We start from the raw sequence: 13,762 nt of genomic DNA, 5'->3' as shown, positions 1-13,762 counted from the left end.
TGGAACATTGAACATGAAATATTCTGAACACGGCTTTTCTTGCCTACTCCTTGCTGCTAAAGACCTGGCAGCGCTTCTTCTCACATAGCTGAGTCACATTTGGCTTGAGGGAGGAAGCAGTGGAGACCCTCAGTAGAGCTTGAAGATGCTCATCAGTAAGTCTGGACCTGTACTTGGACTTATTGAAGTTCAAGGTGGAGAAGAGCTTCTCACACAAGTATGTGCTCCCAAAAAGGCACATGGTCCGCTTGAACATTCGGGAAAGTTCAGGGAAGCTGGGGGTAAACCCTCTGAAAAATTGCCCAAGCTTGTCTGCTTCTCCACTCACCTCCCTGAACTTGGCTTTGAGTGCAGGTCAATGAGCTCAATTTGAAGCTCAGGAGGGGCATCTTGCACATCAAAGGAGAAGGGGTCCGCAAAAATTTGAAATGTGGCTTTGTGTGTCTTGAAGTCTGCAAATCTGTGATCAAATTCCTCCTGTAGTTTCGAAATGGCCTCAACATACTTCTCACCACTGAATGGTGTGCCTGCATTCACCAGAGCCTTGCATGCTGGGAAATGGCAAAGGTTTGTCTGAGAGAGCTGGGCTTTCCATAACACAAGTTTAGTGCAGAATCCTCTCACGTTGTCATAGGCAGCACTGACAAGTTGCCCCTGGCCTTGTAGCTTCTTGTTCAGTACATTAAGCTCATGTGTGATATCAACAAGAAAAGCCAAGTCCATGAGCCATTTGGGATCACTTAGCACAGGAACAGCAACCCCGTCTATCTCCATGAAGTCTTTTACTTCTGCTCTCAACTCAAAAAATATCTTCAACACGTTTCCCCTGCTGAGCCAACGTACCTCAGTGAAGTAGAGTACATCCCCATATTCTGACTCCATTTCCTCTAAAAAAGCACGGAACCTTCTGTGCTTTAAGCCCCTGGATCTGATTTGGTTGACGCATTTCACAACGACAGACATCACATTGTCAAACTTCAGGCATCTGCTGCAAAGGGCCTGCTGATGGATAATGCAGAGCTATGGCCTCCTCCACACCCTCCTCTTCCAATTTTTTTGAACAAGTGTTACCAGTCCATTCTTCCACTCTGTCATTGATGGGGCTCCATCGGTTGTTATTCCAACAAAGCTCTTCCATGGCAAACCGGCATTCTTAATGGCATCACACAGCTGGTGAAATATTTCCTTAGCGGTGGTCTGGCCATGCATTGGAATTACTCTGAGCAACTCCTCCATTATTTCAAAATTTTCATCAACACCACGGACATATATTGCGAGCTGGGCATTGTCTGTGATGTCTGTGATCTCATCAAGAGCCACTGAATATACACTGAAACATTGTGCTTTCTCACACAGTTGATCATAAATGTCACTTGACAGGTAGGAAATGCGCTCTGCCACGGTGTTGGCAGAAAGGCTGATGTGGTTGAACAGACTTTTCTTTTCTGGACAGACAATATGTGCAGCCTGAAATATGCACTTTTTGATAAATTCACCTTCTGTGAATGGCTTTCCTGCTTAACAATTAACTCACAAACGGCGTAGCTAGCTTCGACTGCTGCATTACTGTCTTTGGTAGTGTTCTTGAAGATATCCTGTTGCCTCAGAAGACATGTTTTAAGACTGGCAACCTGGGTGGCTCTCTCATCTCCCTGGTATTTTTCGTACTCCTCAGCATGTCTCGTAGTATATTGACGTTTCAAATTGTATTCCTTGTGCACCGCAACTTTATCAGTGCAAATGAGACACGTCAGGGTGCCCCTGTGCTCAACAAAGAAATATTGCATTCCCCACTTTTCTTGAAACTGTCTGTGCTTCATCGACCTTTCTCTTCACGGCAGGCTTTGAAAGAGAGATCTCTGGGGCTCTGTAATATGTTTTTCCACTTGGAATGAGTCTCGGGTTGATGTTTCACTTTCAGTCGCGCGGGTTTGTGGCGCATGCGCACTTTCGCTCTCCGTTTCACTCGCGGACATGGCTACAGATACTGACACAGGCTGGATCACGGATCATAGCGCCTCATTCAGTTCTATGCTGAGAGCAGCGGAGGAGTGTGCGCGCCGAGCGGAGTGATCGGCTTCACGGCTTCTCCGCCCAGCTGATTGGAGGAATGAATGAGTGAGTGAGCGAGGCACTGGACAGCCCGGCCGATGTCCCGCCCTCCAGAGCCGTATACCTCACCGTGATTGGTTCATTAAGCTCCGAACACAACAAGTGTCATTCATATCAATCTTGCGGGCCGCACGAACATTAATCTTTCATATTAAGACGGGGGCCGCAAATTATCGTCCCGAGGGCCGCAGTTGGCACGCGGGCCGCGAGTTTGAGACCCCTGCTTTAGAGGCATACAAATTAAGAGAACTTTAGCCAAAACTTACAGCATTGCAATTATGGGGTTAATACACCTAAATGTTAGTGATAACGATTGGCAATAACAAGCTTAGATAAAGGGGAATATCTACAACAAATTCTGGTGGGGCCTTTCATGGTGTGAAACAAGCGATTAAATAATGCCTATGTTTCAAAAATAGCATCTCCAAATTATAAAATATCAACCTTTGAGTAATGTTTTAAGTAGATGGGTTGTCTAGAATGGGCAAAATTCGATAGCATTGCATTGAAAGGGGGTGTAACTTAATGCAGAACATGGAGGTAAAGTTTTTACAAACGGTTAAATACTTAAGGGGTGTGTGTGTGTGTTTCAATGTGTCACAACTTTTCCGTTATTGCATTATTGGCGAATAGATAGTTAATCACAGCCACTCGACATGGCAGTCCACATGCTGACTGACTGGGGTAAGGAGCGGTGGCAATTGAACTTCCAGAACAAATTTCTATTTTTAGATATGTGGCACGTGAATCTAAAACATAAATTACCTAGTTCCTTCAGGAAAAATTGGGTGAACTACCACAAGCCCCACTGGGGATGGTGGTTTACACCTGTGGTGATTATGAGTGCGAGCGTGGATGAGTGTCTGTCTTTTGTGTTTTAATTGGCTGGCCACCAAGATATATCAATCTTCTAATATCAAGGTGGAAAATAATTAGGAAATTTGATTTCTGAAATCGCTGATAAGCCTTTCGAGGACGGCGATGGCAGAGTAGGACAGAAACAAAAAGAAGGGAAAAGAATTTCGCCAAATGATTTTTTTTAATTTCTGCAATGGGAAATTTGGGAACCTGGGGGACTAAACAAAAATAAAAGACTTATCTAGGAGGGCTGCCATTTTGAGTCATGGGAAATTTCATGCCTCAAAAAGGGGGGAGATTATGGATTCAATCTATATGCAGATATACGGCCAAAACACGGGCAATTCCCCCTTATGTCAAGCTACATATCCATTTCAAAGGATACATATGGATTTTATAGAGAATATGTGTGGTACATAACAGTCCTAAAACAGAGATTGGGGAAACCTTGTCGCAGAAACTGGTCAAGATTGGCAAGCTTGGATGACACACGCGTGCGCAAAAACCATCAGACTTTTGATAAAATTAACCCATACGGTGGGGGCATTACCAATCATTATTCAGACTGACAAATTAACTTGTGGAAAAGATCCTTGTCTGACGTTTTTGCTAAGTCCATGGGCAGGTGGAGAATACCCTTTTTACAAATTTTACATTTGTGTCTCAACAACAATGACCATGTCTAAAGAAAACAGTCAGAGATGGAAACACCCGGATCCGCCATAGTGAAATTGAAATCTCAAATGACCAGGGATGATGAATTCATTCCCGCAACAGGGAGTTCCCAAACGGGAGGCGGTAAGAAATAATTGGTTATTGTTGATGGGAAATGCAGCTATTATAAATCAAACCTGTATAACATGTATGGGGCCCAACCTCTCTTAAGTGTAGTACCCGCACAAATTACCCCTGATTGTGTAAAGGAGATAATGATAAAAGAAGATGTAAGCCAAAGTGTGAGAAATATTGTATACCCTGTTTCAAGAGCAAAGGACAAAGCTAACTTTTCAACAGATGTGTTTGATCATTTTACCTGCTTAAACCTTACAGGGCATGGTCTGAAGCTGGAGGCGATGAGACATGGTGTGTCCACGTCCTAAAACAGACTACACCCTGATACCACGTTCTGACCTATGGTGGTGGTGTGGTGGAAATAAATTATACAATTGGCTGAAATCCAGTATGATGGTGGGTCCCTCCCGACGGCGTCGATCGGTATGAGGAGAGGGAGATCCAACATACATTGATGCGATTGGCATCCCCCGGGGCGTACCAGATGAGTATAAGTTGGCTAATCAGGTCGCAGCAGGTTGGGAGTCTATTTTTCTTTTAAGTACCCCAAAACAAAAATGTGAGAAATTACCTGCATTACAATGTCCAAAACCTTGGAAATTATACTGAACAGGGATTTGTGGCGATAAAGGAACAACTGGTAGCCACTAGTCTGATGGCGTTCCAGGATCGTGCAGCGGTTGAAATGCTTCTTCTTCTTCTTTTTCACCTCAGGCACCTGAGGATTACCCTCAGCAGCACTAGAGCTGCCACTGGAACACAGATTAGTTCATCCAGGGAGTTGCCCAGGCCGCGATGGTAGCGTTCGGTCATTAAGGCCGGACAGCGGAGCCATAGGTGTTCAGACGACTCTGTTTCCTCGTCGCACAGGCGGCAGCGATCCGAGTCGGATTTCCCCACAAGGTGGAGTCAACGGCGGAGCAGGGGGTGGTGTCCACTGTGGAAACGAATCAGGTCTGTGCGGTCTCCTTTCAATAGGGCAAGTTCTTCCTCTGTGACTTTCGTAGTGTAGGTCTGCAAAAGGCGGGGGTGGGAGAGGGGGGGCGATCTTCACGTTGGATGATGGCGCGTCTTGTGGCTGCGTCCAGGGAGGTATGGGTTTGGTCATCTGACGAGCCAAGTTTAGCTAGGGCATCGGCCAGGTCATTACCGCATATGTTGCAGTGGCCCGGGATCAACAGTAGCTGTAGTCGCTTGGGCGGAGGGAAAAGGGCGATGACACCCTGATGTCTCCGAATGGCGGGGTCTTGCATGTGGGGGTTTCCCATAGCTTGGACCAGCGATTTGCAGTCACTGAGGATGATTGATGTCTGCTGTTTCCCTCAGCCAGGAGAGTGCCTCGGTCAGTGCCACTTTTTCAGAGTGGTAGGAGCTGCTGCGGGCGCCAGTGGCACCATGCCATTGGTGGATGATTGCAGTCTCCTTAATGACGACGAAACCTGCACCACCGTCCGCAGTGCCTTCTTTGGTGGATCCATCTGTGAAGATCTGTAGGTCCGGTTCACCCATGCTTCTGATGAGATCTTCGGCCTTATCTCTTTGGATGATGGTCGGCATGTGTTTAGAGACTGCAGTAAAGGCGGTTTGGATGGGGGGGGGGTAATAGCCAGGGGTGGGAAGAGTATGCACAAGGGGTATGGAGTTCAAGAGCGGTAAGACGGGGAAGGGTCAAAGATCGCCAGTCTGGCTTCTTTTGTAACCGTATTTTGACGTTTTCATGGAGAAGGCGGTGTCGGGGATCAGAAGGAGGCAGCTGGTTCCAGGCATCAGCTTTAAGAAGTGCTTGCAAATAGAGGCGGGATGAGAGGGGTGTAAGATGTGCCTCATGTAGGACTGCTTCGGTGGGGGTAGACCTGAGGTGGTGGGTTATGGCGCGGGCTGCTTCCAGTTGGGCAGTTTCAAGGGATTTGAGGTGAGTTTGGGGCAGCCAGGGGGCCCATGCCGGTGCTGCGTACTCTGCGAGACTTCTCTGGGTGGCAATATACACCGTTCTAAGGTCGTTTGTTGCCAACCCCAAGATGTGCCACTGAATTTGCGGAGATTCGTTCTTTTGGACATGGTTTGGCGGACTTTTTTCGCTTGCTCCGCAAACGTGAGTTGTCGGTCGAAGGATACGCCTAGGAAAGTGGGGGTGGGGTTATGCTTGAGGGCGGCGCCATTTATTGAGATCTTTGGTTGCCATTTGGCCTCTGCTGAGTCCAGGCTGAAAAATGACGCCTCACACTTTGTGGTGTTAAGGTTTAGGTGTGCCTCGGAACTCCACCTCCAGACTTTTTCAACCTCCGTTTGAAGTCTGCTTTCCACCTCCTCTTTGTTCCTACCCCGACAAGCAAGAGCCAGATCGTCTGCATAGGCGCTGACAAGGGTGGAATCGTTGAACTTGTTGAGGAGGTCATTAATGTAGATGATGAATAAGAGGGGCGAAAGGACCAAGCCTTGGGGGAGCCCTTCTTTGAAGGTTCTGCTCCTGCCGACGGTATTGTTGATCCTGACCCTGGCTGTGCGATTTGTGGGCCAGTTGGCGATCCATCTGATGAAGCGGTAGGGGACCCCCAGGTCTCCCATTTTTTGTAAGAGACCTCTTCTCCATACCTGGTCGAATGCTTTGTGAAGTCAAAGAAAGTTGCAAGCGTGCGTTGTCGTTGAGTCGACTGGAAGCCATCAGAGATGAACTGCGACAGTCGCAGGGCCTGGTCCGTCGTGCTTCTTCCCTTTCGAAAACTGGCTTGCCAATGGCTGAGAAGCTGTTTATCTTCCAACCACCAGGCGAGACGGTTCACGATGAGCCTTTCCATTGTTTTGCTAAGCATAGAGGTGAGGGCGATGGGTCTGTAGTTCCCAACGTCCTTTGGTGACTTCCCTTTTTTGAGGAAAGGGATGATGGTGGCCACTCGCCAAGCTTGTGGACACCAGCCCTCTAGCCAGCTGGTGTTGACGATATGGAGTAGTTCGGGGAGGATGTTTGCCGGGAGATTTTTTTAGAAGGTCCGGGGCTATGTCGTTGGGTCCAGCTGCCTTACCCGCTTTAAGTTAGGACAGCGCTGTCTGCAGTTCAGTATCGGTGAACGGGAGCTCGAGGACTTGTCGCGGTGAGCCGAGCAGTCTGCGGGTAGCTGTACGTAGAGAACGCACTGCTCGTCTGCTCCGCTTGTCACTCTTGCGTCTGCCGACCGAGGCATATTCCCTGATAAATGCTGTTGCCTTGGCTCGCTCACTCACGTACTCCTTATTCTTGTAGACCAGGGGTCGGGAACCTTTTTGACGAAGAGAGCCATAAACTATTCATATTTTCAAACATAATTCCTTGAGAGCATACTCAGAATTTAAAAGTAAAAATACATGAAAATGTGAGCATTTATTATTCATTTCACCAATTTGAAAGTAAAAAAAAAGTCTGAATTCTTTTGAGAATATTATTTCACTCTTGCTAATCAATGAGAGTATGCATGCAGAAGAGTCTAATGAAGAAAAATTATGATTAAAAAGGCACTAGAGATAGTTTCGGCGCCACAGTGACGCTACCATTGGTGCGTTCGGGACCAATGGTTCCCATATATTACCACACAGGTTAGCGGAGCCATATACATCCATCAAAAGAGCCACATATGGCTCCCGAGCCATAGGTTCCCTACCCCTGTTGTAGACCAAGGACTCGCCAGATTGTTGTTTTGGTGCCTGAGAGGGATTTTACCAAGGACCAGGCTTGTCCCGTAGATTTTGTCTCGGCGATCTTGGCGAGGTGTAAGTGCCATGCGTTTCTTTTCGCTTCAGTGGTTTTTTGTTTGATCTGTTGACAGAGTGCTATCCATTCTTTCCTATTTTGTTGGAGGTCTCGACGTAGTCGATTCCTTTCGCGGATGAGGTCCTTCAGGTCCTGTCAACCATGGGAGCTCCTTCTGGCGGATAACTTTGACCGGTATTGTAAGTGCTGCTGCCTCTTTCATGTGTTGCACTAAGAGGGAGAGTTTTTCCGGGGCTGTGGCTGCTGCGGAGATTAAGGGTAGGCGATCTATGAGGATGGTACGATACCTCTTCCAGTCAGCTTTCGAGAAGTTGGGTCGTACTCTTCTTTGTTGGCATTCAACACGGAGAGCACGGTTCCACCTAATCAGAATCGGTCTGCGGTCATCTCGTCGATGGGTTCCCATTGCAGATGTTCGGCCGTGGTGGGGTCAGCGATTGTTAGGTCGGGGGCACTCATGCCTGCTCCTTGTTGGTATCTGGCAGTCCGTGTCCACACACCGTCATTAAGGAGAGTTAGGTCATGGTCATCGACCCATTGATGAATTGCGTTACCCCTGGGATCTCTCTTGGCAAGAATATCCCAGGTCGGGTAGTGCACGTTGAAATCCCCGCAGATCAGGCCATGCTCCGTGGGGAGCCGGTTTAACCAGGAGAAATCTTGGGGGGCTGGACAATAATCCGATGTCGCCGGGGGGATGTAGGCGTTGACCAGTCAGAGGTGCCGCCTGCGGGCGATGGGAATGTGGATATGCTGGAGTTCGAGGGGACCTGATGGGGACGCTGGAAGGATGGAGTAGGGGATGCCGCATCTCAGGTAGACAAGGAGACCCCCGCCTTGTCGCTGTTTTGTGCCTGAGCCCTCGCGGTCTTGGCGAATCACGTTATAACCGTCGAGCTGAGGCGTCGGGTGTTCAAGTCCCAGTTTTGTTTCCTGGAGGAGGATGTCAATTTTTAGACGTGCCGTCACCTCTTTCAGTTCGGTAGTCTTGGTTGCCAGGTAGTCACAGTTCCATTGAAGGATGGTGAGACCGGCTTTCCGTGCCTCCGGTAGATCGGCAATCCTCTCTGTGGGTTGTTGAGGGTGGGAGGGTTTCAGGTTCAGGCAGCTCTGGCAGCACCAGTTATATTTCCTGCGAAGTATGGTTAAAGCGTGTCTGGTTTCAGGGGCGCATTTGAGGTGGAATCCACGTTTGCAGGATCTACATGTCAGGGGAGAGCGTGAAACGATTAATTTGTTATTACAGGTGGGGCCGTTTGCGTTTATAGGTTGGTGTATTGTTATGGCTGTTTGGTGTGTGGAGGATTGTTGTGTTAGGGGTGGTGAACAGGTCGGGCATAGCCAGTTTGCATTAGTTTGGGAGCAAGGTAGTCCAGAGCGAGAGCGGTGGGATTTGTTGGGGCAGTTCGAGCAGGGGATGGGGGAGATGGTAGGGGAAAAGGAGATTTTGCAGACACAGCATTTTTATTTCGGTCCCACGTAGGCTGTGGTGCGGGAGTGACGGCACAACGGCATTTCCGGAACAGGATCCGCAGAGAAAGCCTTGATGACTCTTTATCTGGGTTCGGGTCAGGCCGCTACAGGTCCTGTGGAAATTTTGTCGGCAAGCGTTGCAGACCAGTGGGGTGAAGTCACGACGGATCGTCTTAGAGCATCCCGGGCAGGAAGGTCCCGGGTTCTCCTCGACGTCGCCTGCCCTTAGGAGGAGTAACCGGAGGTGTGGGGCAGGGCGGACATCTCCGGCTGGATGAAAAACATAGGGCGCCATGTTCCTGGGTGGCAGCTCTGGGTGGTTGTGTTGGATTCGCAGGACGCGGCGGGCGGCCTCTCGGGAGACACCTTGTGAAGGTTCCAACTGTTGTCTCCCTGAAATGCTTGTTGAAGGAGCAGGGGGCGTATGCAATGTTTGAAAATGTTGCACTCAACAACACGTCCCCCACTGGGTCCCTCACCAGGGCCAACGATGGCCTGCAGACCCTAAACCGCAATATGAAAAAGCATCCTGGAGTAGAATTATCCGCTTGACAGATTGGTGGGATAAGGCCTTCGTACATACAAAGGTTTGTCCCTATCTGTTGTAATTTCAGTAGCCATTTTTGCTACGACTTTGACATTATGTGGGTGTTGTCTTATTCCCTGCTTAAGATCCTTGCTAAGCCGACTTATAACCACTGCGATTGACCCTACAAATTCTAAATTGCATGAATTATATCCCCTGCTGATGAAACGTACTGAGGGGAGCAGTGAATTCCAGGAGCATGGTAATTCCGAGAACGAATTGGGCGAAAATGATTTTGTTTTTTCTTTTTCAGACCAGCCGAACGAGTAGGGACTAAGCGTTCCTTTAAATTAAAGCAGCCAACGGACATATCCCTCCCTTCTTGGATTTGCCATAAAATGAATAACAAACATATAACAAAAATGGGGGAAATGTTGGATTTATTCTGGGATGTTTCTATATGTTTTGTAAGCATTTTTAATAGGTAATGAGGCTATAAATTAATTCATGCTTTATGTTGGGACCAAGCAAGAGGACACTCCCCCACAGCTGCTTTAGAGGCCAGTTAATTGTTTTCAGGACTATTGACGGCAACAAACCCTGTGTTCCTGTTGATCTGCAAGAAACTCATACCTTGTTTGGACTTGGACTCTGGCAGATGGCGATAATCACATTATTGTTTAAAATTACGGCTGCTTTGTTTACCTTATAAAGAAAGTATTATGCTTACATCTGCAATTTCTTACACAGTTGTTTTCGGCAACACAGTTGTTTTTTTACCTTAAGGGTGTTATTCGGTTAGCTTATGCATTTGTTTTGAATCAGATTACATTAAATGTTTTCAGTATGTCGCGACTAAATACGGAGAAGAGTATACTGCACGTCAGAATGCTTGTGAACGAAGCCGCGTTATGAGTGTATTCTCCTTCCAAGTTGTAATCAGTTATGTGAATGATGTCTTCCAATTTTAATTAAATTTTACTAATAATGATTTAATGGTATTAATCATTATTCCAACAAATATCAACATCTGTCCAAATAATTTTGCATACTTGAAAAGTGGGTGGGTTAAAAGAAAAGGTCGTTCTTCCTGGTTTGTATTTGGATGTAAAACCATTTAGGGTTCAATGAAGTAGATTTTATGATTTTCTTCTAAAATCCTTTTTGAAAAAAAAAGGGCTGAAAACATGGACGCAAACTGAGAACAAGTGAGTGAGTACTGAATCCGAGTTTTACGCCGAAATGCCTTCGGTCTGATTTTTAAAATGTTTGTTTCAGGTGGGTTTAAAACGCCAGCTGTGTAGTGCATTGACACCACTCCTTTGAAGGCACACCTAAAAATTTGCTTTATTTAAAACATATTGAGGATGACATTTGAAACCATATTTTGTATTTCCATGTTTCTGATGAAGACAACAAACATTACTAATTTTGTAGTTTTATTCAAATAGATTGTTGTAATTTCTGTATATTATTAAGAATTTTCTACATAACCTTTTAGAGGGTAAGTGGTAGGGAATATGAATTAATGAATATTCCTTTTTTGTTATTACTTTTAGCATCGCAGCAATCACAAAACCGAAACTAAGTATTACTGAATGGTTGAGAAAAGAAATCCACCACAATATTTTCTTCTCAGATGTGCCCAAATCTCAAGCTGCAGCCAAGAAGACGCTGTTCATCTCTTTACGCTGTGGCTGGAAAACAAAACAACAATCATTTTAAAAGCATGCAATAAATTAAAAAAAAAATGTTTGAAGTGTTTAACCTAGAATTGGGTTAACTATATTACACATAAAAACTAAAACCAGCGTTAACAAGTAACATAAGCTATATTGTTGCTGTGGTAGGTGAGAGATGAAAGGAATGTAAATAAAAATTTAGTTTTTTTGGGTGTGGGGGGTTGAGAAAGTCAAAATAAACAATCGACCACAATTTCTAACGTATTAAACAACTATATTAGCGTAAATGTATACATTTAATTGAATACAGTAGAAAGACATTTATGACTAAAATTGATGTTTTTTAAATAAATAAAATCGACTGACATAATTTAAGGCTGTGACACATTTCAAAAGAGTTGGCAAAAAATGAAATTTGAGGAATGCTCATCAAACATCTAACATCCCTATTGTGAACAGGTGCATTTCATGTTTATGTCTAGAAACAGCTCAATTGCTCAGTCATTCATATGCAAAGATGGGGTGAGGATCTCTTTTTGTGAGTGAGTGAGAAAATAGTTTAACATTTTAATGACAATGTGCCTTAATGTACAACTCTGCTAGGAATTTGGTGAGTTCATCATCTATGGGTTTTTAATGTCATCAAAAGATTCCTCAATTGTTCAGTTATTCATATGCAAAGTTGGAGTGAGGTTCTCTTTTTTGTGAGTGTGAGAAAATAGTTTAATATTTTAACGACAATGTGCCTTAATGTACAACTCTGCTAGAAATGTGGTGATTTCATCATCTATAGGTTTTTAATATCATCAATAGGTTCATAGAATCTTGAGTAAGCGGCAAGGCCAAAAACCTTTACTGGACACTGAATGAATCACATGTTGATGGGTCATTAGTTGAGTAAAATACAAAGAGAATTAATGAAATATATATTTCTGTTAAAAGCATTAATAAGAGCTGTTGAAGGGCAAAATCTCAGACAGACAACAAAATTCTCCTAGACATTGCAGATTAGTAACAAGGCCGTAGAAGAAAAAGTTCTCAGCAAGACATATTCCTTGGGCCTATGTGGGCAAAAATATATCTGTATGTGGAAGAATGTAGGAATGTGTTGTTTTTGCAAATATGAGTTGTCTGCAGTAGCGAGGCCAAGTTGGGGCTGATCGAAGGTCTTGAGGTCGATCGTTAAAATATAAACCTTGATACCTGCGTAATGTTTAGGAAAGTCTAAAATCCAGGATTATTTCTTTAGTTTCCGTGGTGTTTGGTGAACAATCTCACACTAAACACCACAAAACCTAAAGAAATAATCCTGGACTTTCACAAACGCAGCACAGATCTGGCCCCAGTCCTCATAAATCGAGTATATGTAGTCAGGGTCCAGTCCTTCAAATTCCTGGGGGTCCATGTCACGGACAAGCTCTCCTGGCCTACCAACACCAGGGCAGTGATGAAGAAGGCCCAGAAGTGACTCCATTTCCTGAGGGTACTCAGGAAGAACAACTTGGACACCAAGCTTCTGGTAACCTTCTATAGAGCCACTGTGGAGAGCATCCTGCCATACTGCATTACAGTGTGGTACGCTGGAAGCATGGCAGAAGACAGAAAAGCCAAGCAGAGAGTGATCAACATCACCCAGAAGATTATCGGCTGCTCTCTGTCCTCACTGGATGACATTGCCAGCCCTCGCTACCTCAGCAGAGCCGGGAAAATTGTTAGGGACCCTTACCACCCTGGTCACAACCTGTTCCAGCTGCTGCCCTCTGGCAGACGCTACAGGTCTCACAAAACGCGGACAAAAATACTTAGGGACAGTTTTTTTTTCCCAGAGCCATCAGGGCTCTGAAGTTGCATGAGCACGACACACAATCCTTTCTGTGCAATAACTTCAGGGTGTGAAATAACAACGTGCAATATCTTAGATTGAGCAATATTTTAGAATTTACCTTGCCCGGACGTGACTTTTTATATTACCGTAATTACTCGAATATAACGCGCACTCGAAAATAACACGCAGGTAATTTTGGGCCAAAAATATCTGGAAAAACGCAGTAATCGGATATAGTGCGCACCTAAAATTTCCCGCTGACGAAAATCAGAAATCTTACCTTTTTTTCTTCGTTTCACGATTTTTTGTTCAAACAAATTTATTCATTAGAATCCTTCAAATGAAGAGTTCCTCTCTCTCTTTGTCTGTCCTCTTGTTATGATCGCGCCGCGTCGCTGGGTCGTCGCAGCGCGATCGGGGGCATCTGTTACGGTCGCGCCGCGTTGTGCGACGCGACCGTGGATGTAGGTAGACCCAAATACAGGAAGCAGGAGAGGACGAGGCATTCAGCGTGATACGGAGTCCTTTAATGAATCAACCAAGGCGTGGAAACAAACGTGGCCGCATGCGGCGCGCATACGGACAGAGGCAACAGAATAACGACAGCTAGCGACCGCTAGCAACCGCTAACAACAGTCAATGATAGTCAACGATAGTGAACGATCCGGCGACGTGTGATGACGCGTCGCTACTTAAATACAGGAAACGAAAGCAAACAATGGATTGGCTACAGCCGGTATGCGTCAACTTCC

The 13,762-nt window shown here is 45.7% G+C and overlaps 1 protein-coding gene across 2 annotated transcripts in view; it reads right to left on the bottom strand.

The window, feature by feature from the left end:
• Positions 1 to 10,957: 10,957 nt before the first annotated feature.
• Positions 10,958 to 13,762, bottom strand: part of trappc11 (trafficking protein particle complex subunit 11) — a 148,691-nt gene continuing 145,886 nt past the window's right edge. Inside the window, exon 30 of one of the 2 annotated variants that reach the window (XM_077608649.1) lies at positions 10,958 to 11,200. In XM_077608649.1, the coding sequence (XP_077464775.1) occupies positions 11,156 to 11,200 (45 nt within the window). In that variant the 3' untranslated portion in view covers positions 10,958 to 11,155. The remainder of the gene's footprint in view (positions 11,201 to 13,762) is intronic. The other variant, XM_077608650.1, reaches the window with a different exon arrangement.

The sequence above is a fragment of the Stigmatopora argus genome, chromosome 9 (genome assembly GCF_051989625.1).
Source record: "Stigmatopora argus isolate UIUO_Sarg chromosome 9, RoL_Sarg_1.0, whole genome shotgun sequence".
Lineage (NCBI taxonomy): Eukaryota > Metazoa > Chordata > Actinopteri > Syngnathiformes > Syngnathidae > Stigmatopora > Stigmatopora argus.
Note: the sequence above shows the minus strand (reverse complement) of the source record. Positions and strands in the feature narration are given on the sequence as shown.